This window comes from Vombatus ursinus, unplaced genomic scaffold (genome assembly GCF_900497805.2).
Source record: "Vombatus ursinus unplaced genomic scaffold, bare-nosed wombat genome assembly UNPS02009205.1, whole genome shotgun sequence".
In the NCBI taxonomy this organism is placed as follows: domain Eukaryota; kingdom Metazoa; phylum Chordata; class Mammalia; order Diprotodontia; family Vombatidae; genus Vombatus; species Vombatus ursinus.
Window position 1 is genome coordinate 36,017,287 of NW_020948983.1, and position 27,921 is coordinate 36,045,207.

The following is a 27,921-nucleotide window of genomic DNA, read 5'->3' on the forward strand; positions in this document are numbered from 1 at the left end:
TCTGACTGAGATGCATAGTTAGCAATTGTTTAAGTTTAAAGACAATGTCCTAGCAATACTTTTTTCTAAAAGTAGATTACATATAACGTCCTTGGCAACGAAGGACCTATCTATGGAAAATACCCAGGAAGATGTCAATAAATCAACAAATATTTAAGCATACACCATGTGCCAGGCACTGTGCTGGGCAGTTAGGAGTACAAATAATAAAGGCCCTCAAGCTTGTATTCTACTTGTATCCTAATAAAAGGAAGGTAGGTACATCTGAGCAGTCCTTAATAAAAAGGGAAAGAAAACAATTGGATTGCTGGTTTTTGCCCCAAAGAATGCAAAAGACTAGATCAGAGAGGACAGTAAAGACAGGGAGGAATGGTCAAGTACTATAGATACAAACAGACAAGAAGTTAAGAGGCCAGAGAGTAGAGATAAATAAGCTAGGATCATCTAAACAATGAAGGATCAGGTACCCAGCCTAAAGATTAGAAAAAAGAGATCAAGATCTAGTTTAGATGTCTGATGCAGTCTAGTTTGACTGGACCAGGCGTTGGAAACCCATGGCCTTGAGGCCACATGTGGCCTTCTAGATTCTTTGGTGCAGCCTTTTGACTGAGTCCAGGTTTTACAAAACAAATTCTTTTATTAAGGGGATTTGTTCTGTGAAGTTTGGATTCAGTCAAAGGGTTGCACTTGAGGACCTAGAAGGTCACAGGTTCCTCACCCCTGGACTGGATCTTTTCTCCTAGAGGGAAGAGGAGAGATAGGTAGACGGAATTAGAATGACTGATGAGTCCATAGGAGTAGCCTGGACACCAAAGGAATTCTACCAATTCTTGTTTTCAGCTGGACCTATGTACCTTATTAATCAAGGGGCCAATGATGCAATCCAGTTACATTGGGTCTCTCAGGGAGGATGTGGATATGTAAATACAAACACCTAGAAAGACTAATGAATCCATGACTGTAGCACTTGACCACAAAAGTAACTCAGAAAGAAATAAGGGAGTTATTCAGTTAAAGTGGTGATGGGGGAAAATGGAAAACAGATATTAGCTAAGGATTAACAAATGACAAAGCAAGAAAATATCAGGAAGAAGAGAGGAAGAATGGTCCTACAGTATTTCTGAAGAAACTACTTTGTCTCAGAAAGGCAGGGAAATGCAAAGAAAGAGATTAAAGAGAATGACTAGACCATTGCAAAAGGATTCCAAGAAAATCTATAAAGGAAGAGAAGACTTAGATTCTACACACAGCTGTGTGACCAGTGTTGTAATTTAACCATACTGGTCCCAAGTTTCCTTAGCTTTAAGAAAAAGAAGCTTGGACAAAATTATCTCTAAAGTTCCTTCTAGCTCTAAAATTCTATGATCTTATAGCCTAGAGGCAAAGTCTTTGGGGAAGAAATATCTGATCCCTCCATGTAAGTTGGAAGATGTTAGGGAAACAGTTGGGGAGCATTCTGATGGGCTTATTCACCACAATTTCTGCCCTTAAACTGCTCAAAATACATGGATCCCCTTCTTTTGCTTTTATCTCATCTAAAGATCCATATTATTTTCTATGCAAAAAGAAGTTTGACAAGATTTTTTAAAATACTGAGACTCATAGATCTTGAGCTGACCAGGATTTTAGAGGTTATTCAAAGCAATTTCCTCATTTTACAGATGAAGAAATGGAAGCCCAGAGATTTTCAGTAACTCATCCAAGGTCACACAGGTGCTTAGTGCCAGGTTAAGGATATGAACTAAGGTCTTCTGATTCTAAATCTAATACTCTTCTCATTATACCACATTGCAATGGAAAAAAGCTTTCTTTTGTTCCACACATAGTAGAAAAGATCAGGGAATAAGTATAAGGGAAGAAATTACAAGGAAGGAGAGTCTAAAAGGAAATGAGAGCAATAAGGATAATCGAAAACATTTAAAAATTCCTCAAGCCCGTTATGTACAACAATAGCATCTCACAGTGGATAGAGTACTGGACTTGGAACCTGGAAGATTTGGGTTGGATTCTTGCTTTTGTACCATCACCAAGTCACGGAATCACATAAATACAAAGAGTTGGAAGACACCTCAGCAGTCATCTAGTCCAATGCATATATGAAAGGCATCACCACTAGCATATACCCAACAAGTAGTCATCCAGTTATAACAGGGGCCATTGAGCCCACTCCTTAAGAGCATGTGTAGAGAGCTTCTCTGAGGCAATTCCCATGTGTATTTGGGAATATTCCTAGTCATTCTGTAGCTAGTTCTGGCAGCTGAGGCGGGAGGGAGTCGGGGGGGTACGGTGGGGTGGGGGGAGGAGAGGGGCAAAATAGATAGAGTGCCAGGTCTGGAGTCAGGAACACTACTCTTTCTGAGTTCAAATCCTGCCTCAGACACTTCCTAGCTGCATGACCCTGGGCAAGTCACTTAACCCTGTTTGCCTCAGTTTCTTCATCTATAAAAATGAGCTGGACAAGGAATGGCAAACCACTCCGGTATCTTTGCCAAGAATGCCAAGAATATCCCCAAATGGGGACATGAAGAGTCAGACATTGCTGAACAATAACAACAAACTAGTTCTATTCCACTAACCACATGGTAAAGAGAAGTTTTTTTTATTTGCTACGGAGCCAGAACTGTACTGTATTCAAAAGGTCACTAGTTAGCCAGGTCCTTGGTACAGACTCTTTCTAAACTTAATGGCATTTGAGAAGGAAGATGGGCTTCTGAGGGCCTCCTGGAAGGGGAAAGGCCGTGAGTCCTCTTCCCACCAAACCCAGCATGGAGCTGATAGTACATGGTACTCTCATTGCTTCTGTCTCTGTTGTGTCCATTCTTTCCTGCTTTTGGGTGAATGTAATTAGAAATGGCCATGACCTTGTGATGCTTCATCATGATATGGAGGTGATTCTGAATTCTTGAAGACTATGCTGTCATAAGTTCTGACAGATCCTACTACTGAGAAGCTTTGTGTACAGGTTCAATAATGGATTATACGTTTGTCATCTGAAGATCACCTTAGATAAATTCAGAGAGTGTCATCAATGTACTATTGTACTAGCTTCCTAATTGTTCTCCCTACTCTAGTCTTTCCCCACTCAAATCAATCCTCTACACAAATCTAATCTTCCTAGGGAACAAGTCTATTCATCCTTTACTAAGAATCTTGCTGTAGATCCTTTTAAACTATGACTGCAGGGATTTATTTCAAAATGTCTGGTTTGAGGTTTCTCTGACCCTCCTTATATGTATAAGAATATATGTGCCTCTTAAAATTTTGTAACTGCAAGCATTATCCTTGCTGTGAAATGTAAATGAATTGATATTGATTGTTAAAAATGAATAAATGCACCTAAAATATACATTGATATGTAGCTATACTGGTTATTAAACCCTTCTTCCTCTTTTTTAAAAAATACTAAATTTATTTATTTATTTTTGGTTTTCAACATTCACTTCCATAAGATTTTGAGTTCCAAATTTTCTTCCCATCTCTCCCCTCCCCTACATCAATACGGCATATAAATTGATATAGGCTCAATATATACATTCATATTAAACTTATTTTCACATTAGTTATGTTGTGAAGAAGAATTAGAACCAATGGGAAAAACCATATAAAAGAACAAAAAAAAAAAAAAAAGAGAGAGAGAGCAAATAGCATGCCTCAATCTGCATTCAGACTCCATAGTTCTTTTTCTGGATATGGACAGCACTTTCCATCATGAGTTTTTGGAGTTGTTTTACATCCTTGCATTGCTAAGAGATAAGTCTATCAAAGTTAGTCATCACACAATGTGGCTGTTACTGTGTACAATGTTCTCCTTGTTCTTATAGCACAATAGTATTACATTACATTCATATACCACAACTTGTTCAGCCATTCCCCAACTGATGGGCAGCTCCTCAATGTCCAATTCTTGGCCACCACAAAAAGAGCTGCTATAAATATTTTTGTACATGTGAGTCTTTTTCCCATTTGTATGATCTCTTTGGGATACAGCCCTAGAAGTGGTATTGCTGGGTCAAAACATATGTACAGTTTTATAGCCCTTTAGGCATAATTCTAAATTGCTCTCCAGAATGGTTGGATCGGTTCACAGCTCTACCAAGAATGCATTAGAGTTCTAATTTTCCCTCATCTTCTCCAGCATTTATTATTTTCCTGTTTTGTCATGTTAGTCAATCTGATAGATGATGTGGTACCTTGGAGTTGTTTTGGTCTGCATTCCTCTAATCAATAGTGATTTAGAGCATTTTTTCATATGACTATAGATAGCTTTAATTTCTTCCTCTGAAAACTGCCTGTTTTAGGAAAAGAGTCTCAGAGATAGGTGGATCGATCCTCTGGTATTGACACTCACATCAGGCTTAGCATTATCAATTATGACCCTAGAATCCATGAAAAAGAGAGAGCAACTCTAACACATAGGAGAGAGGAGACCTTTCATATACAAAATGACTGGGATGCCATTGTTGTAAGGCATTACCATACCAGCTCTCTAATCTGGATGTATATTTGGAGGACTACAGCATACCCCTCTAGTCTCCAAGCTTATTGTAGAAAATATTCTTAAATAAATCTTTTCAGGAATATAAGTCTTGTGCATGGGTTTTTCTCTTCTATAGTTCAGATACTAGGTCACCACATAATCACTCATTGGAGAGGTATTTGCTACAAATTGTAGGAACTGAAATAGACAGGAGAAACCAATCAAGACTTCTCATTTTAAAAGTCCTTAAACTCACATAGAGAGTCCTCATTCCAATTGCTGTAGGGAGTGGCTCTAATTTTATACTTATAATTGCCTATTGCTTCTAGGATAAAATATAAGCTCCTAAGACTAGCATACAAATTCCTCTGCAAACTCACTCCAACCTTTCTTTCTAATCTTATCTTATATCACTTCTCTTGAATATACTTCATTCCATTGAAACTGGATGACTAGCTATTCCCTGACTTTGATAGTCTAACTCCCAACTTTGTGCATTCATAAACCATTCTTCATTCCTCTTTATCTCTTGTATGTCAGAATTCTGTCTTCTTTCAAGGCTTAGCTCAGGTACCACCATGATCTTTTCTATCCCCAATTCCTTTAGTTCTTATTACTTCCTTCCTACTCATTACCTTGTATTATATTTATTTGTATGCGTGTTGTCCATTTCCTCCACCCTCAAGCAGAATGTAAACTTCTTGGAGACAAGAACTCTTTTTATTGTGTCTCTGTATGCCAGTAACTAGTTTAGTACCTTACACATAGTATAAGAGCACAGTATCATAGATTTAGAGCTGGATGAGTCATTGAGTCCAACCCCCGTATGTGACAGATAAGAAAAACGACACACCCCGCTAAAGTGACTTGCTCTAGGTCATGTAAGTAGAAGGGCTGGGATTTGAACTCAAGTCCTCTGATTCTAAATCCTACGCCATTTCACTGACCCATGAAGCTATTATATTGGATTGAATTGACTGACTAGAAAGTTGTCCACTTTCATGGTTACAGCAACCCACGAACCCATTACGAAGGAATGGTAGGATGGCAATTTGCTTGGTGGCGCAAATGCCCACATCAAAGAAAAGGCTATTTTGAAGTATGTACAATGTGCTATGTCAGACTGTGGGGGACATAAAAATGAAAACAATATATATAGCCCTTACTTTCAAGGAGTTTACCATCTAATAGGCATGTTAAACTGTAGACAAACAAAAATGCTGTGAATTGTCTTTGAGAGACAGGTGTATTAATGAATTATGCTCAATTCCTTTATTCAGAGTAGTTTTTCCCTGTCCCCTACTTAAGAAATACTGCTACAAGAGATTATATGAAATCCAGATTAATCAAAATTATGTATTGCTGTTCTTATTAAGACCAGGCAAAGTGAAGGTGGTAGAAAGCAGTCCCCTAGAGATATTTCTTGGGCTTTACTAGTAAGGTGTCAATATAATAAATATGGAGAATGCTATTACAATATCTCACTGGGGAGAAAAGATGCCTTGGTAGTTCAGAGGTGAGAAACAATGCCAAAGGATATAGGGTGGATTCTTCAGTTGGACCAGAGTAAATTCTGGTGGTCTGGTAGTTTGGTAGAACTCTACCTTTTCCCATCACTTGTGACTGTCCTATCTCTTCTCAGAACCTGAACTTTTAAATGGTGTGTTACTAATAGTCTTTAGTATTTTCAGAGGAAAGGTATTAACTTGCTTCTACTAGAGTACTGTGAAGAGGAAACCTTTTTGAAGAGAGGTTATAGAAAGAGCAACAAATCAGAAAAGCTAAGTTTGCAATTTCTTGAAATGGACAAATGCTGGGTTTGCTCCCTGATTTCTCCAATGACTACCTGTATGACCTCGGGCAAGTCACAACTTCTCTGGACCTGTTTGCTTCTTTCGTGAAGGAGTTGGACTACCTGACATCCAAGGTTCCTTTCAGAACTAAATCTTTCATCTCTAATTGTCAATATTTTCCTTTCTCATTATTCTAAAGGCCCAGGGATTGGCTGCAGAGATCATGGTTCAGAATTCCTGTGCTGTTTTTTAATCTTGAGCAGATGTGGTAAAAATGACCTAGGAGAAAAGCAGACTAATAGAATACACAGAAGCAAGTAAGACTTTTTCGTTCTTATTTTGTTAAAGTTTTGATGCACATATTAAGTAGTTTGGAGCTTATGGCTCTACATATGATCTCATTTAAAAATGTTTATTTGAGGGGCAGCTAGGTGGTGCAGTGGATAGAGCACCTATCCTGAAGTCAGGAGGACCTGAGTTCAAACCTGGCCTCAGACCAAACACTTGACACTTACTAGTTGTGTGACCCTGGGCAAGTCACTTAACCCCAATTGCCTAAATTTAAAAAAAAAGAATATATAAAAAATGTTTATTTGAATGCTTCTTTTTATTAATGGTTATTAATTTTAGAAATAAAAAATATTTTTTAAAAAGAGCAGAAACAAAACACCAAGTTGAGAAGGAGGTGATAGGGAGGGTCCAGGGCAGACTTGCACAACTTGGCAGTAGATAGGGGTCAAAATTAAAATAGGCTAAACTTCTTCGGGCTGCAGATAGGTTTTCAGTGGCTCATTTTCTAATTAAAGGTAATTAAATTATTTTGCAAATAAACCATATTTTTTTAAAAAGGGAAAGTTCAATTAATAACAATTAATTACACTTATTAAGATTTTTATTTATCATGAAATCACATTAATGTTAAAAAGGTTACTTTAAGTAGTACAAGTTTTAATACATATTTTCAGGTTTTCTTACTGTTTACATTTAGTTAATGGGATGTATTACATTTCTTGTCAGCAATCAGTTTATCGTACTCTGGAATCATGTTTGAAATTGATGTGTTCAAAATATTTTCCAAGTGTTCATCAGTGAGAGTTGATCGTTGTTTGTTTTTATTTAAGTTCATAATGGAGAAGATTTGTTCACATATGTAGGTGCTCCCAAATATGCTGAAAACCTGTAAAGCAACATCTCGCAGATTTTTGAACTTTCTCTTGTCCAAACTCTTGCAGAAGTTTTGAAGGCTGGTTTCTCTGTGTCTATTTTGATAAACTGTTGAGCACTGAAGCTCAATAACCTCTAGCTGTAAATGCGAGGGGAGTTCCTGTGGATCCACAGAGAAAGGATCTTCAATTAACTTAAATTTAATGTCATCTTCTTTGGATAGTGTCAGTCTTCTGTCAAACTCCTGGATCAAAAGTTCAATGTCATTTGAATATTTTTCTCCTAACTCAGCATGCTTACACAATGGAATATGTTTCATACACGTAGTAAAGTGGCACATTTCTCCTTTTGACAGCTGGCTTTTGAATAGCCTCAGTTTCATTTTGAAAGCCTTCACTGCAGCAATAATTTGAAAAATAAGTTGATTTTTCCCTTGAAGCTGTAAATTCAATTCATTTAGATGACCTGTGATGTCACATAAAAAATACAGGTCATTATTCCAAACTTCATTATGCAGCTCTGGGAAGTTTTTCGAGTCATTCTCTAAGAATTGAATGATTTCTTCTCTGAGAGCAACAAAACGCTGCAATACTCTTCCACGGCTCAACCAACGAACTTCTGTGTGATAGAGTACATCGTTGCCGGTGGCACCAACCTCTTTAAGAAATTCTTGAAATGACCTATGTTTTAGTCCCCTTGAACGAATATAGTTTACAGTTGAAAGTACCACTGACATTACACTGTCGAAATTCAAAACTCTGCTGCATAAAACTTGCCAGTGTTCAATGCAATGATATTTAGTTATTTTTTTGCCAGCAAACTCTTCAACAAGAGTTACTGCACCAAGGTTTTTCCCACACATAGATGGAGCGCCATCGGTGCAAATAGCCACTAAGTTTTCAAATGTTATGCCTAACTTTTCAGTGACACACTTGTTCACTTGATTTGCGATTTCTTTTCCGGTAGTTTGACCTAGCATGGAGTACAAACCAGCCAGTTCCTCGGTTACTTCAAAGTTTTCATCAACACCTCGAATGAAAATTAGAAGTTGAGCAGTATCTGTCAAATCAGTGCTCTCCTCCATCGCTAAAGAATAATAGCTGAATTCATTTGTCTTCTGATTTAACTGATCATTAAGGTTATTGGATATATCAGCTACTCTTTGTTGCACAGTCATACGGGATAAACTTATATTCTCAAAAACACTTTTTTTATCGGGACATAATCCAGAAACTGCAATCAGCAAACACTTCTTTATGAAGTCACCTTCAGTAAAAGACTTTCCAGCAGCAGCAATTTCTTTAGAAATCTGAAAACTAACCTTAGTAGCTGCCTCATTTTCTGAGTTTACATTCTTGAAAAACTGTTCCCCACTGAGATTTTTCAACAATTTGGATGCTTTAATTTGTTTTTCATTGATGTCCAATTTGCTTAAGTCAGGATGTTTTGACTCGAAATGGCGACGAAGATTGTACTCCTTTGGAACGGATAATACTTCTTGGCAAAAAAGGCACAATATTTTGTCTCTCGTGTAAGTAAACAAGTATCTATGTGTCCACTCCGGATTAAATACTCTATGTTCTGATTCGATTTTCCGTTTCTTTTTATCACCCATTTTACAAAGTCACCCCCAAAACTTTAATGTTAGAACCAAAAAAAATCTCCACAGCAACTGCTCCCATACAAAAAACTACTTAACTGAGTGTCTGACCTTGGAGCGTGGCTGCACTCACTTTGTTCCCTTTACCGCCAATAATGACCGAACACAGCTAAAAGATACAACTCTCCCTCCTCTCAGACTAGAGACAGACTAGGGATGGTTGGTTGCCTCCGATCACGTGACAAACAGGAGAGGGTGCGCAGTGTCAACTCACCCGCCAACTTAGATGACGGGCACAATGATAACTAGTGGAAGGTGGGTTAAGCGGGGCATGGACAAAGCGCTCGCTACATCTTCACTTTCTTTTACGTTCCCTACATTTTGGGGGGGCTGCTTGAAATCCTTTGGCCTGCGGAGGCCCGGTCTAGAGGTCTAGAGCGACCAACCCTGAGCAGCCCCTCAATTCAGAACCCAGCGCTTTGAGCACCAGCCAATGGGAAGCTGAGGGCCAAGTAAAGAAGAAAGCAAAGCGGAGGGATGGAGCAATTGGCAAGAGAAGAAGCCTATCAACTGGCGGTAAGGAGGTGGGATCAAGCTTGGCCAATGGGAAGGGCAGAGTTGTTGTTGGGTGGTGAAGAACGTTTTGGGGCCTGCGTGCGGCCAGGCTGAGATGGGGGAAGATGGAAGGAGGCGGAGCCAATGGGAGCGCCGGCGCAGCGCGCTAGTGCGCGCCCCGTTGCGTTAGGGGCGAGTTAGGTTGCATGGAGGAAGTGATGGGGGGCGGGGAGGTTGGAGCGCTGTGGAGCTCCTGCTGCCGCTGCTGCAGCCGCCGCAGCCGCAGCGAAGGGGCCATGTTGTGTGGTGTGTGTGGGGCGGGGGTTGGGGGAGGAGGAGGAGGAGGAGGGAGTAACAGAGAGAGGAGACGGGAGAGAGACACCACACACACGGCACAAGATGGCCGGAGAGGCAGCAGCACCCCGAGCTGTCAGGCGCTCCGCTGCGGTGGCGGCGGGATGCGGACGGCCCGGCGAGGAGCCGCGCCTGGCCCGCCGGGGGCTCTCGCAGGGCGCGGTGGTGGGGCCCGCAGAGCCCCGGCGCAGCGAGCGTTTCCGGGGGCCGCGGAGGAAAGGCGATCGGGTCGGAGGGGGGGCGGTAGGCTGTAGCCGTGGCTGCCGCGGCCGCTGCGGCACTCGCCCGATGCGGACTCCGTCCCTGGCGCCCTCGGCCCTGGGCCGGGCGCGGGAGGTGCGGCGGGGGTCTTGGCCCGTCGGGCGCGGGGGAGGCCGGCCGCGAGGAGGAAAGCTCGGGGCTCGGGGTCCCTGCTGCCCGCGGACCGGGTAAGTGTCTCTTTTCTCTGCGCCTTTTATTGTCCTTTGTCCTTGAGAGGAAAAACAAAATGTCCTTGAGCTTCGGAGGAGGGGGGAGGAGGAGACGCGAGTCGGCGGCGCTCCCTGCTCTGCACAGGGGCTGCTCGCGCCAGCCCCGAGCCCCACCACCTACCCCGGGCCTGGGTGGGAGGGGGGGGCATTTGTCCGGGCGCCCCGCAAGGCTGCATTTGCTGCCAGGGGGTTATGGAGGATCCCCGGTTCTGGAGCTAGGGGGAAGGGAGGGGAGAAGAGAAGGCAAGGGATGGGGGGGGAGCTGGTGGTTACTGCTGCAGAGACCGCAGACTTGTGGGGGGTGGGGGCTTTTGAATTGTTCACCCCCAAACCTGGGGACTCTGTCTGAAAAAGGGGATGGGAGTGATTTGTAGGCTGGAGATAGTCATCCTGAAGGAGAGAAATGTTAAAGAATTGTTTTTTTGCTCCTGTAAATTATTGTGTTGGGGGGAACCCTTTAAATTCTGCTTTTAGGGCTTTTTATGGTTCTCTTTCTGGAGGTTAGGAATGTTAACTACCATGGTTTAATTTAAATGATTGATAGAACCTTGTCTATGTTTTTAAAAATAAAACTTGGGTTTTTTTTGGGGTGTTGGCTTTTAACTCTTTCCAAGCCATTCCAGAAAATGGACTGCGGGATTATGTATTCGAAGATATTTTGGAGTACTATTTTTTAAAAAAAATTCGTCATAAAGAATAAATGTTTAAATTTAATTAAATGCTTTTAAAAATAAGTTTCAGAAATGCTTCTATTAAAAAACAAACTTCCTGTATCTGTATACTTAATAAAGTATTTTATGACAAATGTATGGCTTAAATTGGATTATTGTGCTTAGGGAGAGGGAACGTAATGTGCATATCCTTAAACAGAGACTACTACCTTCAGTTTTCTTTTTTTAAATTTGACATGTAAGGTGAAAATATTTGACATCCTGTTTTCTCCGCAGTGATTAACTGGGCTGTTTCTAATGGCTTTTGTAGGTTATCAGTCGCCATTATCTGGAACTTCTTAAAATTTATATTACTGTCTTTAAAAACAACTGATAATTCAGAACTTACCTGAGTTGTTAGAGTTTTAAAAGTTCTTTTGGAACAATTTTTTAAAAAAACGTTCAATGACATGACAGGGAACTACTGACAAACTTTTTAAGGGAATATTCAAACTGAGTCTCTAAATGAAGTTACTTGTAGTGTAAATATTAGGTAAGACTTCTCAGTAATTGAGGATGAAGAGGAGCCATATTTGTTGGATTTAGCCTTCTATCAAACAGTACACGTTGTTTTAAAAATATGTTTATGTATATAAAGTAATAATTTTAAAGGTGGAATTGTTAGAAAAATTTGATATTCAAAAGTGATAGATGATGTATATATATAAAATTATGTACTCTATAGTATATTCGAATTTTCTTGTGGATAAGCTGACATTGTAAAAGGTTGTACCTGACTAAAAAACAACCTTCAGCAAGGAATTCGACCAAAGATGCAGATTGACTTAGGCTGCATGGTTGCAAGGCATTATTTTCTTACTCAAGTAGCTTTGCTATTATGTTTGTCTATAAATTTCATACATCTTAGTTTTTCTAAATCTTCTGTAGAATTAGTAGTTTTACTACACTTCCAAATTGGTATTTATAGTTACTTAAAAAATTTAAGTGGTTTAAAATGGGTATTCTCAATCTAAATTGCTTTCAAAAAGAAATGAGCTTTATTTCTGAAGCACACTTAATTGCTACTAGGATGAATCTAGGAAAATTGTATTTTATTTTGTTTTTGTGTTTTTAAAAATAGTAAGTCTTTGAAAAATACCTGAAGGTAAATTTTTAACAATGTAGTTTGGAAATTGAATAAAGGTCATAGATACTGCAAGTTTTAGAACTGCTCGAAAGGACAAAGCTAATATATTACGTGGTGAGCTCAAATAACTTGTGGTTTAAAATTTACAGTAGCAGAGGCCATTTTAACTTCAACAGTTCTTAAGGAAGTTTATTTTTTTATTGGTCAGGATTAGAAAAAAATATTTCTGATGACAAAGGAAATGGAGACTACATTAATTTTAGAAAACTAATTCTGAATTTGCTCTATGTTTTGCGTGTTCTGATAAGCTGGAGTAAGAGGAAAGAAACCTGGCTAAAAAAAAAAAATACTGCTTGCCTGTAACATTCTTAAGGTCCCACCATCCTCTATCTCCAATGTGTGCCCCTGCAGCCAAAGATAATGAAAACAAAGCCTAACATTTAATATTAAGAAATCACTATACCACAAATGCATACATAGATGGTGCCTTAGTGAACCAGTGTTAATATGGCTACAGGTCTTATTTTTGTAAGTGTTCCTTTTTATCTCCCCCTGATACTTAGACAAAGTGATATTTAAAAACCAAAACATTAAGATACCTCTCCTTCTTTCCCCTTCCTTTATAGATAATACACAGAACTTCAGCTTGATGGTTCCAAAGAAATTGAAAGCTTATTAGAGGTAAGAATTGGTAAACTTCATTAGTTTATTTGAAATTTAGGAGAGAACCTTGTTAAATTTTCATTAACTGCTGTTATTCTTATTTATATCTTTTTAATTAACCAGTGAGCACTTTTAGAATGGATTATTTAGAAGTAATTGGATCTAGTGTCACTGGGTTTTAAATGTCAAACCTTTGACTCTTTTCTATTTCAGGGAAATAAATATGTGTGCAATACAAATTCATTTCTTGTTAAAGTATGTTAAAAGCATTCCAGTCTTCATTATATTTTGAGAAAAGTGTAAACTCAAAGTATGCATTGTATCCTTTTTAACTTTATCGTGAAGTGAATGAAATAGATGTTTACAATAATAATTCAGAAATTAAATTGTGTAGCTTTCTGCAAGTTAGGTTGTTTTAGGCATTTCAGAGTGTATTCAAAATTTTGACTTTTGATTTTAAAGACTTTGTTTTATTTACCAAAAAGCCATAAAATGTTTTTTTAAAGCATTAATCTTACTCAGTAAAACTGGACCTTATGCTTAGATGAATTTATTTAAAGTATGCCTACTGTTTTTTCCTCCAAAGGTACATGCTTCATTTCTGAAGATTGAGATGGCTGAAGGGTAGCCATTGAAATAAAAAGGCATCTTTGAAAAAGCCTTGTTTTTTGTGCAGCAGGTATGTGGATGGATTTTTTAACACCCGAATATGGTCTTTTAGTGAGAAGAATTGGAATCAAAAATTTAAATACTATGGCACCAGATTTTGGCAAGGGCATAGAAGACAAACTAGACTGTTTAGCCTTTTTGTTTACAATTTCAGAAATGTATTTAAATTTCTACATTATTTAAATATTGTATAAAAACATTTAATAAAAAAACCTTAATTCATGTGTACATTTATGTAGCTATACCTACTTCCAACTAAAATATTCTTCAGGATTATAATTGAATTTGTAATAGTTGATCACTTAATCTTTGCAATAAATAATTTTTTTATCATTTTGATTTTAAAATGACAAATGTTTTATAGAATTACTCGTACAGCCTTCGGGCATTTGCTAATAGTTTTTTTTTTTAAGTCATTGAATAAACATTTAAAAAGAGTTATACTGCCTTGTAGTATATTTTTAAAATGTACTGTTTGTTTCCTACTTATATTTTTAGGTTGTGCATACCTATTACCACAACTCTGCTACAGGAAAAAAACAGTATAATGCTTTTTCATTTTCACTAGTTATGATCTTAGAATCTAAGTGGAGGCAATTTTTTTAAGCATTAGAAATTTTTTACACTAGTGTTTTGAAAGAAATAATATTGCAAAGGGTGTATGACTGGAAATTGGGATTGGTGATAAATAATGTTAAGGAATTCATTCAGTTCTCTTATGAAGTCAACAGAATAGAATTTGGAAATCAGATTAAGACACTGGAAGAACATGCACAAAAAAAAAATTAAGGATTGTTCAGGCTTTCTTGACAATTTGGAATATATCCAGCCTATCTGGTAACATAATTTAAAGTTTTACGTTACTCCTCTTTTAAGTTTAAGTGCAGACTAGATTGTATCAAAAACCAGTTGTACTTAAAACATTTTAGCCAAATTAATAGGTGTGTCCTGAGCTGTTATTTTGTTCATTCTTTTGGTTCCTGTTTGCTAAAAATGAGTTCAAAGCTTTATTCTTTTTCCATAGGAAAAGCATGTGAACTTTAGGCTTTTCTCATGAATCAGGTAGCGCCTGATTAAAAACAGCATGCCTTAAATTTAAACTTTACAGTCTTTACAAACAAAATTCTGAGAGAAGATGAGTGTCTTCATGACGCATAGAATAAATGATGGTGGACTTCAGTTAATTGAAATACTCTTAATTTAGTCATATTTGACTGAAGCTTAATATTCAGTCAAAACTTAACATTCAACTCATTTACTTGTGAAAAAACAAATTTTGGTGAGAAGATGAAGAATTTAGGAGCAGTTTATGTCAAGTCCCTTTTCCTACCTATCTCAGTTGTCAAATAATAATTTCAAAAATTAATCCTTAATCTAATGGGATAGAGTTCTAATTATTCTATTGCTTAAAATTTGACAATGGAAAAGGAAGACATTTAAGCGACAGCAATATGCTCTCAGTCTTAACAGTTATGTTCATAATTGACATGTTATTTTTTGTGCCAGGCTTTTAATAATTAAAATTTTCCCGTTATAGTTGACTGGTTAATTAATGTATTATGTATGATAAAAATCTAAATATAAATTTAATGTTAGTTACAAACAACTTTTAGGTCTTCATACATCTAGTTCATCATAATTGGAATAATATATACACCCTTTTTTTCTACTCGTATTTTGTTTTGTGATTCTTGGAACCTCAAAGAAGTCTTGAATCAGATGATTGTCAGCTTTTGACTTTGATAGCATCTCACTTGCTGGTAGCACCTAATTATGTCATTTCAATTACACACCATACCACAGAGATGAAAAGTCAGGCCTATCATCCAGCATGTTTTACCATAACATGAGATGTGAGTCTAGTTTATTCATCATATAAAATTGTTTTGAATGTTCCTTTTCATAAATTTTTTTTATGATCAGAAGTATTAGAAAAATTACTCCATGTTCAACAGTAGAATTACTTTTTTGAAAACATAGTCATCATTACTTAGATATATTGTTTTCTGATGGAAAGAAGAAGATAGACCTTTTTGAGATTGTTTGAAAATTTCCTCTCTTTTCTACTAACTGTGAGTGAAATATGTGGTTTAGAGGAAAGAACCCAGGATGTAGGAGCTGATATATCATTAAATAATCTTATGACCTTGGGCAAGTCATTTAACCTTTCTAGGCCTTAATTATCTCATTTGTTTAAAAAACAAAGTCATACTGAACTGGATTTCTATATGATACTTTACTTACATCTCTAAAGTTAGGATTTCCATATTTAATTTTGGGCTGTTAAGTCCTTTCTGCAAACCCTGAAGTATGTATTGTTACCAAGCAATTGTCATTTTTGTAATTTAAGTTGTTAAATCAGGGATAAAAAAAGCATTGGACATCAGCAGGAGGATAGCTCCAATTAATCTCTAATATAGAAAATTAATAGAACAACATAGATAAGTAGACCTTGGAGGGAATGTTTTAAAATTAACTTTAACTCATATTTATGCTATACTTGTAAGTTTAACAAGTACTTTTCCTCACAGCAAACCAATGAGGTAGGTATATTTATTGCTAAGATTTTTATAAAGTGTGATTCAGATTCCTCAGGGATTAAAAAAATTAATGCTAACATATTGAATTATCTTGGAAAATTTTGAGTTATAACCATAATTAAGATGAATTGTGTTTATTGGAGTTTGATTTGGAAAATGATTAAATGTATTTTCTGAGAATGTTGAGAAAAGTGGCATTTTCTTCCTTTTCTGAATAACTTGATCTGATAGCAAAAATGTAAAATATAGTTTAAAAAATTTATAAAAAAACATGATTGCGAATAGGATTTTTGTTGATTTCCATTTGATCTATATTTAGAAGATGCCACTGCACATGTTATTACATACTTGGGAAGATGAGCTTTTTTGATTTTATTGTATATGTCTACTACATAAGTTGCTAAAATATCAACTGCTAGTTTAATTTTTCAATAAGTAGCAGCAATCTATCCATTTCATATTCGTTCAGATAAACCTTGCTTTAAACAAAGTTAGCGTGTGAACAGGTAGATTAATATAAAATTGAGGGGCAATATTTTTGTTTCACAAAAGTAGGAAAGATAAAAGATTAGTTAAAAAGCAAGCTTCCTGGATGCTTTTAAATTGATTTCAGTTTTTAAAAGTTTGTTCTAGTGCAGTTTTGCAACGAATTAAATAAATATTAAACACCTCCAATGTGCAAAGTCACTGTGCAAGGTACTGGGGTGCAAAAAAGAAAAAAGGGCCCTTTACCATGAAGGATTTTGAAATACGATATGCCCAAGGACTAAATTTTTTTTAGGAATGTACCAGATGCAAGACAGTATTTTAAGTTCTGTCGAGATTATGGACAAAGTACCTGCCCACAGGAAACTTACAGCCTTATTAATTGCAAGACATTTGTAAAAACAAAGCACATCCACTTTATCCAGTTAACCCCCTTATGGAAATCTTAGGCTGAATTTGTTCTTCAGTGTGGCAGTTAAGGCTAGATTACTATATTCAGTATTTTGTTTAACTTTGTCTAGTTTGGTTATGATCTGGTACAAAGGTTTCTTATTTCTTTGGATCATATCACACCTCTTTGGCATTTGTAGTAATTTTGACTTGTCAAAATACTTTCAGATTAAATTTTTTCTAAACCTTTTCAAATTTTATAAATGAGGTATGGTATTGAGAAAGCAGAAGGGTAGCAGCAGTACTGCAAGCATGCTGTGATCTATTGATTTGTATTATTTTTGCCTTTTAGTACAGCTATACCAGCTATTAATAAACTTTTTAAAAAACTTACTTAAATAGCTTTTAATAATGGTTTTGAAGAAGTCAAAATATGTGTTAACATAGTAGCTGAAGTTAAAGCAAAGGTTATTTGAAAAGCTAAATGACCAAAAACAACTGAGGAAAGCATGTGTATTATACTCTAGATATGTAAAATAATTGAGAAATAAGAATGGGTAGGAAACAGTTCTTATCATTTGAGGTCTCGTATTTTTATAGACCAATTTTTTTTTTCTGAGTAGCTCAAAAAGTTTTTTCCAGACATAGTATCTACCAAGGGAGGCATAGTATTATAGTGAAAAGATAAACTGGCCTTGGAATTAGAGGACCTGGATTCAAATCCTGCTCATGGCATTAACTGTAAATGATTTTGGCAAGTTATTTAAGCTCTTTGCACCTTGGTTAACTCATCTATTAAATGAAGGGGTTGAATTAAATAGCTTCTAAGGTGTCTTCTGGAACTTGATTTCAACAAGTGAAATAAAGGAAGAGTTAATATGGCTCATGTTTAGACAAAATGATACACCTCCAGTCAGTGATGGAACCAGAGCCCATGAGGATATACTGTGTTGATATAAGCATTTGCTTAGAACATAGGACATCTTGAGTACTTTATCTATAAAATGAAATGATAATAGTACCTACATCTTAAGGTTGTTGTGATGATAAATGAGATGTGTAAAGTATTTTGCAAACCTTAAAGTGCTATGTAAAAGTTAGCTGTCGTCATTAAGAGTTTCCTCTGTTAAAATTCTATCATTTGAATTCTTTACATAAATTTCTCCTCTTTCAATGTCTTTCTTTACATAGCTATTAGTTTTTTTAGTCAAGACTTTTAGTCAAGGCTTGACTTTTAGCTTTAAAAATTAAATTTGTAATGGCAGATTGTCACTGATATTTCCACATAGTGTAATTCTGTAAGCAGTTGTGCTGTTTGAGTTTTTAAATAAAAGTTTCTTGTGTTAATTGAATCACTATGTGGTTTAGAAATGTAAAGTCTTCTAGTATATTGTCAACTCATACTTAATAAACTGTAGTTGTGTGCTTCATATGTTAGTCATTACTAATTTTGTGCTGCATGTTAATATCAAAAAAAAAAAAAAGAAAAGAAAAGAACCAAAGAAATTTATTTTTGATGTGATAAGAATTTAACTTCTAACAGTGCATTTTTATGTTACTTAGATTCCCCCAAACATTCTGGAAAATAGCATTTTAGTAAGGATATTTGTAATCTTCAATAGTGATTATAGCTCGAGTTTAGTTTTCTCCTTTTAAAACTTAGAAATGAGTATATTTTTGTTTGTTTTTTAATCAGAACTCTATAGATTCCATTCCTGTGAGCCTCAGTCAGTGTAATTTTTGTCCTTCCCTTTTAACATTTTCTAATGTGTTTGAAAAACTAAATATATTATTTGTCATCTTATTTTTGTAGTTTTTAGTCATGTCTCATTCTTTTTTTTTTTGGTGAGGTAATTGGGGTTAAGTGACTTGCCCAGGGTCACACAGCTAGTGAGTGTTATGTTTCTGAGGCTGGATTTGAACTCAGGTCCTTCTGACTCCAAGACCAGAGCTCTTTCCATTGGGCCACCTAGCTGCCCCAGTCATGTCTCATTCTAACAGAATAGTAGAGAAAGCTCAAAATTATATAGTACCAGGGAGGTGATTTATGAATTGTACTAGTAATGAGGAATTTGATATGTAGATATGTAGGCATTTTATTTAATAATATTTACAGAGATGAAGTTAATAACCAGAGGAGTTTGGATTTGTCTCTTAGGCAGTATTTGAGCACTTTTGAACAAAACCAAGAAAAGGTAAAAGCTATTTAGAATTGTATCTTAGGAAGCACTAAGTTTATAGCATCTCTCTCTCTCCTTCTCTACTTCTCTCCTCTTCCTTCTCCTTCCCTTTTCTCCCCCTCTTTTTCCTTTTCCTCTCCTCTCCTTTTCTATATAAATAAAATAGTGTGAAAAGATGAAATAAGGAAGGTAGAATTTATCATCTTGAGCTTTTTTGTAGTAGAAACTTGTTTTGAGAGAGTTTATACAGGTGAGTAAAGGAAGTTTTCCTTTAGAGCAAGCAACTTTCATTTGTGGGTAAAAGCTTTAGAGTTTTAACAATTATAAATTATTAAAGATCATAGAATCCTAGATTTAGAGCTTGAAAGGGATGAGAACAAGTTAGCTATTTAATTTTCTGTGTTTTGGATTCCATTATTCTGTATACATAAAAATCTTAGCAGGTAAGTGGTTTTTTTTTTTTAGAAATCATTCCGTAGACTGTACTAAGTAGTGGCATTTACTAGTTAACTGACCTTGTTATTTTTGTTTATGAGATAATATTTTTCTTTCCCTCTGCAGAATTGTGATTCTAACTTCAATAGCACTTTTTAAATAGAAGCTAGTTAAAGTCTTAATAAGTTTCTTTATTTTCCTTTATTATTTTACATATGATTTCTAACTAGGCAAATAGACTTTCTTTGAAAACTTTTCCTTAAGCAAAAACCAATGGAATATGAATTTTTTTAAAAAAAGTAGACTGTAACAAGAACTTTAATAGCAGATACTGTAATAGCATTGTTGTAACAAATGCGTTACACATAGTAGGTGCTTGATAAATTTTTATTGAATTAAAAACTCATAAGCTTTTTCTTAGTTTAAAATTTGGGAACATGGTATTCAGCAGAGCATATTTCTAATATCTCCTTGCTCTGTGCTTTGGAAACTGTCTTGTGAGTCTACATCAGACCCTAAAAAAGCTGTCTTTTTTTTAAAAGGTACTTGAGTAAATCTCTGGATGAACATCCAAGATTCAACTAATGGACTGAATTATACATTTCTTAGGCCTCTAAGGTGAACATTGTTATTTGTGTACAATAGTTATTGTTTCCAGTATATAAAGCAGCTTTAGAGTTAAATTCTACAGACTTAACCAACCTCTCAACATTTTCATTACCTCTTCTTGAACTTATTAGTGATGAATGATAGTATTGAATCATTCTTAAATGAATTAAGCTATCATTCTAGTCCTCTACTCTAGCTTTTTAATTTTAATAAACTTCTTTTTATTCTCAGCCTGCAATTTTTTGGAGAAGGTGAGGGATTGAAAGACAACTCAGATGAGTAGATCTAGGAAGAGGCAGGTTTTGGAGGTAGACTATTTATTTTAACAAGTTGGCTTATGGTAATTTCTGGTGCTAATCTGTAGGTAATTTTAAATTACAGCTATACTACTAATAATAGTGTTGTTAATAATAGCTATACTACTAATAATAGCAAAAATGTTTTACAGATATTACCTCATTTAATCCTCACCACAACCTTGGGAAGTAGGTTTTATTATTCCATTTTATAGATGAGGACACTGAATTAGATGAAGTTAAGGGACTTACCCAGGGTCACACAGCTAGTACATGTCTGCAGATTTGAAATAAGATCCTTTTCAGGTGTTTTACTTGGCACAATTATTTTTAGCCTTTTAGGAATGAAGATAATATAGAATGCTCAAGCTTTTTATTGCTGTTTGTGCTACTATATCTAATTATGAAGGTCTGAATATAAATTGGTTCATTTGTTAGGCTGTGTTAAGGGTAGAGTTCCAATATGGGTATATAGTTTTTGGACATACTGACAATTACAATTCTGGCTTGTATTAGGGAGGATCATTTTGAAGGAACCTCTAAGATTATCTAGTACAACACCTATTAAAGGATGAACCTTATCTACAACATTCCACAATTTTTGTCATTTAGTCCTTGCTTGAAGACTCCCAGTGATTCAGAAACTTTCTCTAAGGCAGCCCATTCTATTTTTGAATGGTTCTAAGTAGGTTTTTTTTTCCCATTGTAAATTATCTTTTTTTTCTCTCTTGGTTTTTTTTCCCCCAATGTAAAGATAGTTTTCAGCATTCATTTTTGTAAGATTCTGAGTTCCACATTTTTCTCCTTCCCTCTCCAAGACAGCTAGCAGTCTGATAGGGGTTATATATATATAATCATGCTAAACATACAGAACAAAAGGGGAAAACCATGAGAAAGAAAAAACAAAAAGCAACAAAAAAGTGAAAATAGTATGCTTCAATCTTCATTCAGACTCCATAGCTCTTTCTCTGGATGTGAATAGCATTTTCCATCCTGAGTCTTTTGGAATTGTTTTGGATCATTGTGTTGCTGAGAAGAGCTAAGTCTGTCATAGTTGATCATGTCACAATGTTGCTGTTGCTGTGTATAATGTTTTCCTGATTCTGCTCACTTCACTCAGCATCAGTTCATGTAAGTCTTTCAAGGTTTTTCTGAAATCTGCTTACTCATCATTTCGTATAGAACAGTAGTTTTCCATTGCACTCGTATACCGCAACTTGTTCAGCCATTCCCCAATTGATGGGCATCTCCTCAATTTCCATTTTTTTGCCTCCACAAAAAGAGCTGCTATAAATATTTTTGTATATGTGGGTCATTTTCCCTTTTTTATGATCTCTTTGGGATACAGCTCCAGAAGGGGTATTGCTGGATCAAAGGGTATGCACAGTTTTATGGCCCTTTGGGCATAGTTCCAAATTGCTCTCCAAAATAGTTGGATCAGTTCACAACTCCAGAATGGATCTGAGTGTTAAGAAAATTTTCCTTCTATGTAGTTAAAATCTACCTTCCTGTCCTACATTTCTGCCCTCCAGGGCTAAGCAGAGCAAGTTAATCATTTTCATAGGAAAACCTTTCATTTATTTGAAGACATAATATGTCTTCCCTTAATCATCTTTTTAAAATTAGTTTATTTTAGTTTTCAATATTCACTTCCATAAGCTTTTGAGTTTTAAATTTTCTCTGCTTTCCTTCCCTCTCCCCTCCCCACAATGGCATGCAATCTGATATAGGCTCTACATATACATTCTTCTTAAACATTTTCACATTAGTCATGTTGTAAAGAAGAATTAGAATGAATGGGAAGAACCACAAGAAAGAAGAAACAAAACAAAAAAAGAGAAAAGAGAGTAAATAGTATGCTTCAATCTGCATTCAGACTCCATAGTTATTTTTCTGGATGAGGATAGCATTTTCCATCCTGAGTCTTTTGGAATTGTCTTAGATCCTTGTATTGCTGAGAAGAGCCAAGTCTATCAAAGTACATCATCACTCGATGAGGCTGTTACTGTGTACGGTATTCTCTTGGTTCTGCTCACTTCATTCAGCATCTGTTCATGTAAGTCCTTCTAGGTTTTTTTGAAGCCTGCCTGCTCCTGATTTCTTACAGCACAATAGTATTCCATTATGTTCATATACCACGCCTTGTTCAGCCATTCCCCAATTGATGGACATCCCCTCAATTTCCAATTCTTTGCCTCCACAGAAGGAGCATCTATAAATATTTTTGTACATGTGGGTCTTTTCCCCTTTTTTATGATCTCTTTGGGATACAACCCTAGAAGTGGTATTGCTGGATCAAAGAGTGTGCACATTTTTATAGCCCTTTGGGCATATTTCCAAATTGCTCTCCAAAATAGTTGGATCAGTTCACAACTCTAGAATGGTTCTAAGTTTTAAGAAAATTTTCCTTCTGTATAGTTAAAATCTACCTTCCTGTCCTACATTTCTGCCCTCCAGGGCTAAGCAGAACAAGTTAATCATTTCATAGGAAAACCTTTCATTTATTTGAAGACATAACATGTCTTGCCTTAAGATCTTTTAAAGACTAAAACAGTCTCAGGACTTTGATCCCTTGTATGGCTGGTTTGAGTTCCCTGGTTCGTTTTCTACTGTGGCATGATTGTGGGAATTGAGTCAAAAAGAATACCTAAATGGGTCACTGAAATAAATATTTTCTGCTTTAAATTATGCTTATTGAAAATAATAGGAGATACTTTTTTTTGTTTCTTTTAGCGGTCTGAACATTTAGTACTATGTCAAATTGCCATATGTATATAAAAAACAAAGATTGGATTAAGTTAAGACTGTTCCCTTGGCCAGTTTTTGTGTATGTGTGTGTATGTATATATATATATATATATATATATATATATATGTATATGTCAATGTTTCAGGAGATTTTCTTTAACTTTACCAATCATTAATAACTGGAAATATCAGCTTGCTGTACTTTAGTTGATTTTTCAGTTACTTTCTTCTTTAAGGTTATTTTAAGGTGGTATTTACTTGTTTAATTTATAATCTCTAAGGGGTAGGAATTTAAGAAAAAGCATATGAATTCTCATTTCACATTTATTTGGAAATTTCAAACAGATTTTTTTGATTACCAACCCTTACTGCATTAGCTTGATATTTCATTCAACTATGGCAAATTCTGAGATACCTTTCCCCTTTAAATAAAGTCTCTATGTACCAGAGGTTATGTTAGATCCAAAAAAATTAATGCAAGAAAGAACTTCAGGTGACTCATAATTTATGAAGTAATCTTAATCCTATAGACGATGGATAACAAACATAAGTCCATTCTGTTAGCCAGGATATTTCTCAGTCTCTAGAAACTGCCTCTTTTATATATGATAGGATTTAGTACCAAGCCTAGATGCCCATTCATCTTTTATATTTAAAAAATACTTATCATTAGAACAGCCCATTAAGACTGGAACCATAGTTGTAGTTATCATCTGTAGTTTGTAATTTCTTCACTATTATACTAGATTTCCTTAGATGAATAAAAGTAAATATTTTAAATAATTAAAATCTTTCCCAGATTTGAAATTGGGTTTTTGTCTTGGATTTTAAATAACAAATATAAAATAGTTTTCACCAAATAAAGGGAACATTTAAAACAGAACAATCTGAGATTACAATTGATTACTTTTCCTCCACAAGTCTACTCTTTAAAAATGTGTACATTTCAGGTACTTACCTTTTTATATCAAAAATCAAAATATGTCAGATCTTTAGATTTTATACCTTGTTCTACAGTAGTTTTTATATGTGGCTAATTGGAGGGTAAGGTAACAGATACTTGGATTTGACTGTAGAAAGTTTTATGGATCTCATAATTAACTACATGGAACAAATAGTATATGTTTGAGTATGAAATAATTAATGGAATGACTAGGAGGAGTTTAGGAATTCTAACTTTTTAAAGTAATATTCTGGTAACCTTTTCATATTTCATTAGAAAAATTTGAAGATTTAAAATCTGATTATTGATTGAGATAATTAGTATAGGGGGGGTTTCTTGTATTCATGTTATAAGATATCTGGAAAAGTCACTTAATTATTGAAAATAACTGACAAAACATGTAAGTGCTCTTAATTTGACTAGTGATTTGACTCATTTGTCAGCACAAGATCCCTTTGTATTCATGTTATAGCATTGTTTGAAAGGAGTTCAATTTAGTTGTAGAAAATAGAATGGTAACTTGGGTTTATTGGTGTATTACTTTATCATTTAACATAAAGCACAGAGTGCTTTCTTTCTAGCAAATAAATTATAAGTAAGATTATTATGAGAATGTTGAAAATATTAATTTCCAAACTTTAGTATCTTAAGTTTCCATACGGATTCAGTTAGAAAATTTGTGTTCTAGTTGGCATTTTCTGTAGAGAAGAGAGTGGGCTTCAGTTTTTTATGTGTAAAATCTGTTGAGCTAGATGAATTCTAAGGTGTACCTTCCAGTTCCTAGGTTTTGTAATTATTAGTTTCAACTAATTGTTAGTTGTACTAAAAGTAGTAGTACTTACTAGTTACAACATCCTTAATATATTTACATACAAGATTTATTCTTAATTTCCAGTCTAAAAGTTTGTTCATAAAATTTTAAATGTATGTAACACAAAAATTAACTACTTATTTGGGAATATATTAATTAGTAGATTTCAGGTATTTGGCTCACTTAAGTTAGTCATTTATCTGTGGATTTGGTTTATCAAAGTAATGTCAGATCTATAGATTTTATACCTAGTTCTACAGTAATTTGTCAGCCAAAGTTCTCTTCCTCATGAAGATGGCGTGAGTTTTTTATTACATAATTTTATTAGCTACTTTGACAACTTAAATAAGTTCTTGCATATTTTAACAGAATTGGTTCATTTTTGATGCTGCAGATTCATAATAGGTTTTTATTCATAAGGGAAGTATGTTTCTTCATGTAAAATTACTCTGCCATTTAATATTTACCTCTAAAATATTTAGATTATTGGAAAGTACCTGGATTATCCATCATATTAGTGCCATCTAACACAATTTTATTCACAAATTCTTAAATAATACGCAGTTTTCAGTAGTTTTTCTTCACCAGTTTTTTTGAATCTCAAAAATTCAGTGATGTTACATGATATGAAATATAAACTTTACGTGAACTCAAGTTGAAGGCTTAATTTCAAAGAGAACCAAGTGTAGTTCAGTAATCAAGATACTAAAAAAATAAAATCAAGAGGGCAACTCCTGGTTTTATGTTCTAGGAATACTACTTTTCCGACCTCAAAGTCAAAATTTGAAAAGGATTAATGTCTATTAAGCCAGTACCTAGTTATATGAAATGACAAGGAATGGCCATCAGTGTTGGGATCTTAATGTTTATAATAAAATTGATCATGTTACTTCTCTGTTAATTCATTTTAAAGTATTTTGAATTTAGGAAAAGAAAGCTGTTCCTTATTTCAACTATTCTAAGAGCAGCACTGAATAGAAAATTTAGCAATAAACTGTGGTTAACTGGAAAAAAAGGTTTGTTGTAGATAAATCAAAGGGTAGAAGAATTGAAAAGCTTAATTATATTAAGTCTTTGGTGATTGAACTTTGAGCCATTCCAATAGAATGAAATATGAGGTAGGGAAAGAACATGGGTTATAAGTTCTTAAAGTTTGTTGTGAACTGTAAGCCTTTTAGGAGAAATGCTTAATTTTTGGTAATGGTACCTCTGTGCCACTTAAGTGATTTTGGTTAGTGTTGATATGAGTTGGCAGTTCCTTGTAGTAAATTAAGTGATTTATGTTATCTGATGCCTTCAGTAGAAATGAATGTTTTAATTTCTAGTCTTAGGGACATGAAAATTGGACACCTGTTGAATTAATAAAAAGGTAATCCTTTTATAGATTGATATACTTGATTATTTCTAACTTAGTTGCTGTGGCTGTCTATACAACTGAAGTGAAGAATTGGGTTATTTTGATAGCCTATAGAATACTGTTGATAAAGAAGTAATTGTTTGCATCTAGAGCATCCAGGTTAATTAAATTAATTGGAAATTTGTCCAGCTCCTCACCTTGCCTATATTTGATAGGCTATGGGCAATGTTTTGATATTTGAAAAATGAGTATTTTTGATTTAAGGCACCATATTTGATATTTACTTAATGATAAAAACTAGTTTAGTTAAATTTAGTTATTGAAACTAATTGGCAATTTCCCATGTTTCATATTCCCTCACCCTCTAAAATTACAACTTTTTTGCATTTCTACAGTAGTAGGTGAATAAGATGGTACCCTTGTGGACTTTTGTCTTTTTGAGCAAGTTTATCAACATCTATTATATAATTAGAAAACTATATTCACTTCTGTATTATTGTTACCCCCCCCTTTTAAATGTTCTTTGTATGCTTCCTTTATTTTGGATAAAAGATTCATCAAATAGCTTTAAATATAATAAATAAAGATGTATCTGCTAGGCAGGTTTATCATATTTGCCAGTTTTGTTTCCTTTAGCAAATTCTTCTCAATAATATTTAATTAAAAAATTTGAGTTTAGAGGTTTGTTTTATCTTTTCTGTTTAGACAATTTAACAAACTTTTAGTTTTTATGTGTTTAAATTTTATTTGAAGTTTTGAAGCATTTTTTCATCAATACATTATTTACTCTTAAGGCAATTTCATCTCTCACATTCTTGTCTTTATTTCTTTATTTTAATTGCTACTCAAGACCTTTCTTTGCAAGTTAACCATTTTTAATGATCTTAGCTAGAAAAATACTTCATTGTAATCCATTTGTTATAAAGTTAAGAAACTTTATATTTTTGTACTTTATTGAAAAAACAAGTTTTAATTCATGTTGAAAATGTCTTCAAGGTGGGTGGATGTCTGTTTTAAGCAACAAAATTATTGGTATTCCAACAGCATTTTTTCTTTCAATTTTTTTTCCCATAAAGCACCCAGTCAACTTGAAGAGTCTCAAATGGAGCCTACCCTGAGAAAATCAAGATGGCAGTTCACTGTGGATTGACAATTTAAGGAAAATGGATTAATGAAAGTGTGCTGTGATATATTCAACCAAGACAGGGGTGTTTTAACATGGATCCCATGCATTCAGTGAAGATCTAGGTTTCTGATCACCTAAGAAAAATGGACAATGGATTTGATATTCAACAGACTTTTTGTATCATTCAAGGCCAAATAGATTCTGGACATTTTCAAGAAAAATTATTAAAAATATAACCAGAAAATAGAGGAGACAAATGATTTTTGAGAAGTCACTTGATTGTATAAAGTTGTATGTGTTCTTAATTTTAATAAAATTTGTAATATTTCTACACTTTCCTAGTTCATTTTTTGACTTAAGAATTACCATTTAATTAGGGGCAAAAAATCCTTGACTACTACAGTTATGGTTACAGGGTAGTAATTAAAGCTGGTAAAAATTAAAAGTTGCATAATGTT

At 34.9% G+C, this 27,921-nt stretch overlaps 1 protein-coding gene across 2 annotated transcripts; it reads left to right on the plus strand.

Moving 5' to 3' along the window:
• The first annotated feature begins 9,311 nt into the window (after nucleotides 1-9,311).
• On the plus strand, nucleotides 9,312-27,796 carry LOC114035829 (protein SPT2 homolog). 2 transcript variants are annotated; one of them, XR_003568260.1, is made up of 4 exons: nucleotides 9,312-9,610; nucleotides 12,837-12,891; nucleotides 13,460-13,552; nucleotides 27,414-27,796. XR_003568260.1 is itself a non-coding variant. In XM_027852230.1 (4 exons), exons 1-2 carry the CDS (start codon nucleotides 9,989-9,991, stop codon nucleotides 12,838-12,840), a joined length of 387 nt encoding a protein of 128 aa, XP_027708031.1. In that variant the 5' UTR covers nucleotides 9,953-9,988; the 3' UTR covers nucleotides 12,841-12,891; nucleotides 13,460-13,552; nucleotides 27,414-27,796. The 2 variants fall into 2 exon arrangements, 1 of the variants encoding a protein (XP_027708031.1); XM_027852230.1 differs by lacking the exon at nucleotides 9,312-9,610 and adding an exon at nucleotides 9,953-10,371.
• The last annotated feature ends 125 nt before the right edge of the window (nucleotides 27,797-27,921 follow it).

What these genes read in the sequence shown, in the direction of transcription:
- LOC114035829 (XM_027852230.1), top strand. Translation starts at nt 9,989, where the DNA reads ATGGCCGGAGAGGCAGCAGCACCCCGAGCTGTCAGGCGCTCCGCTGCG.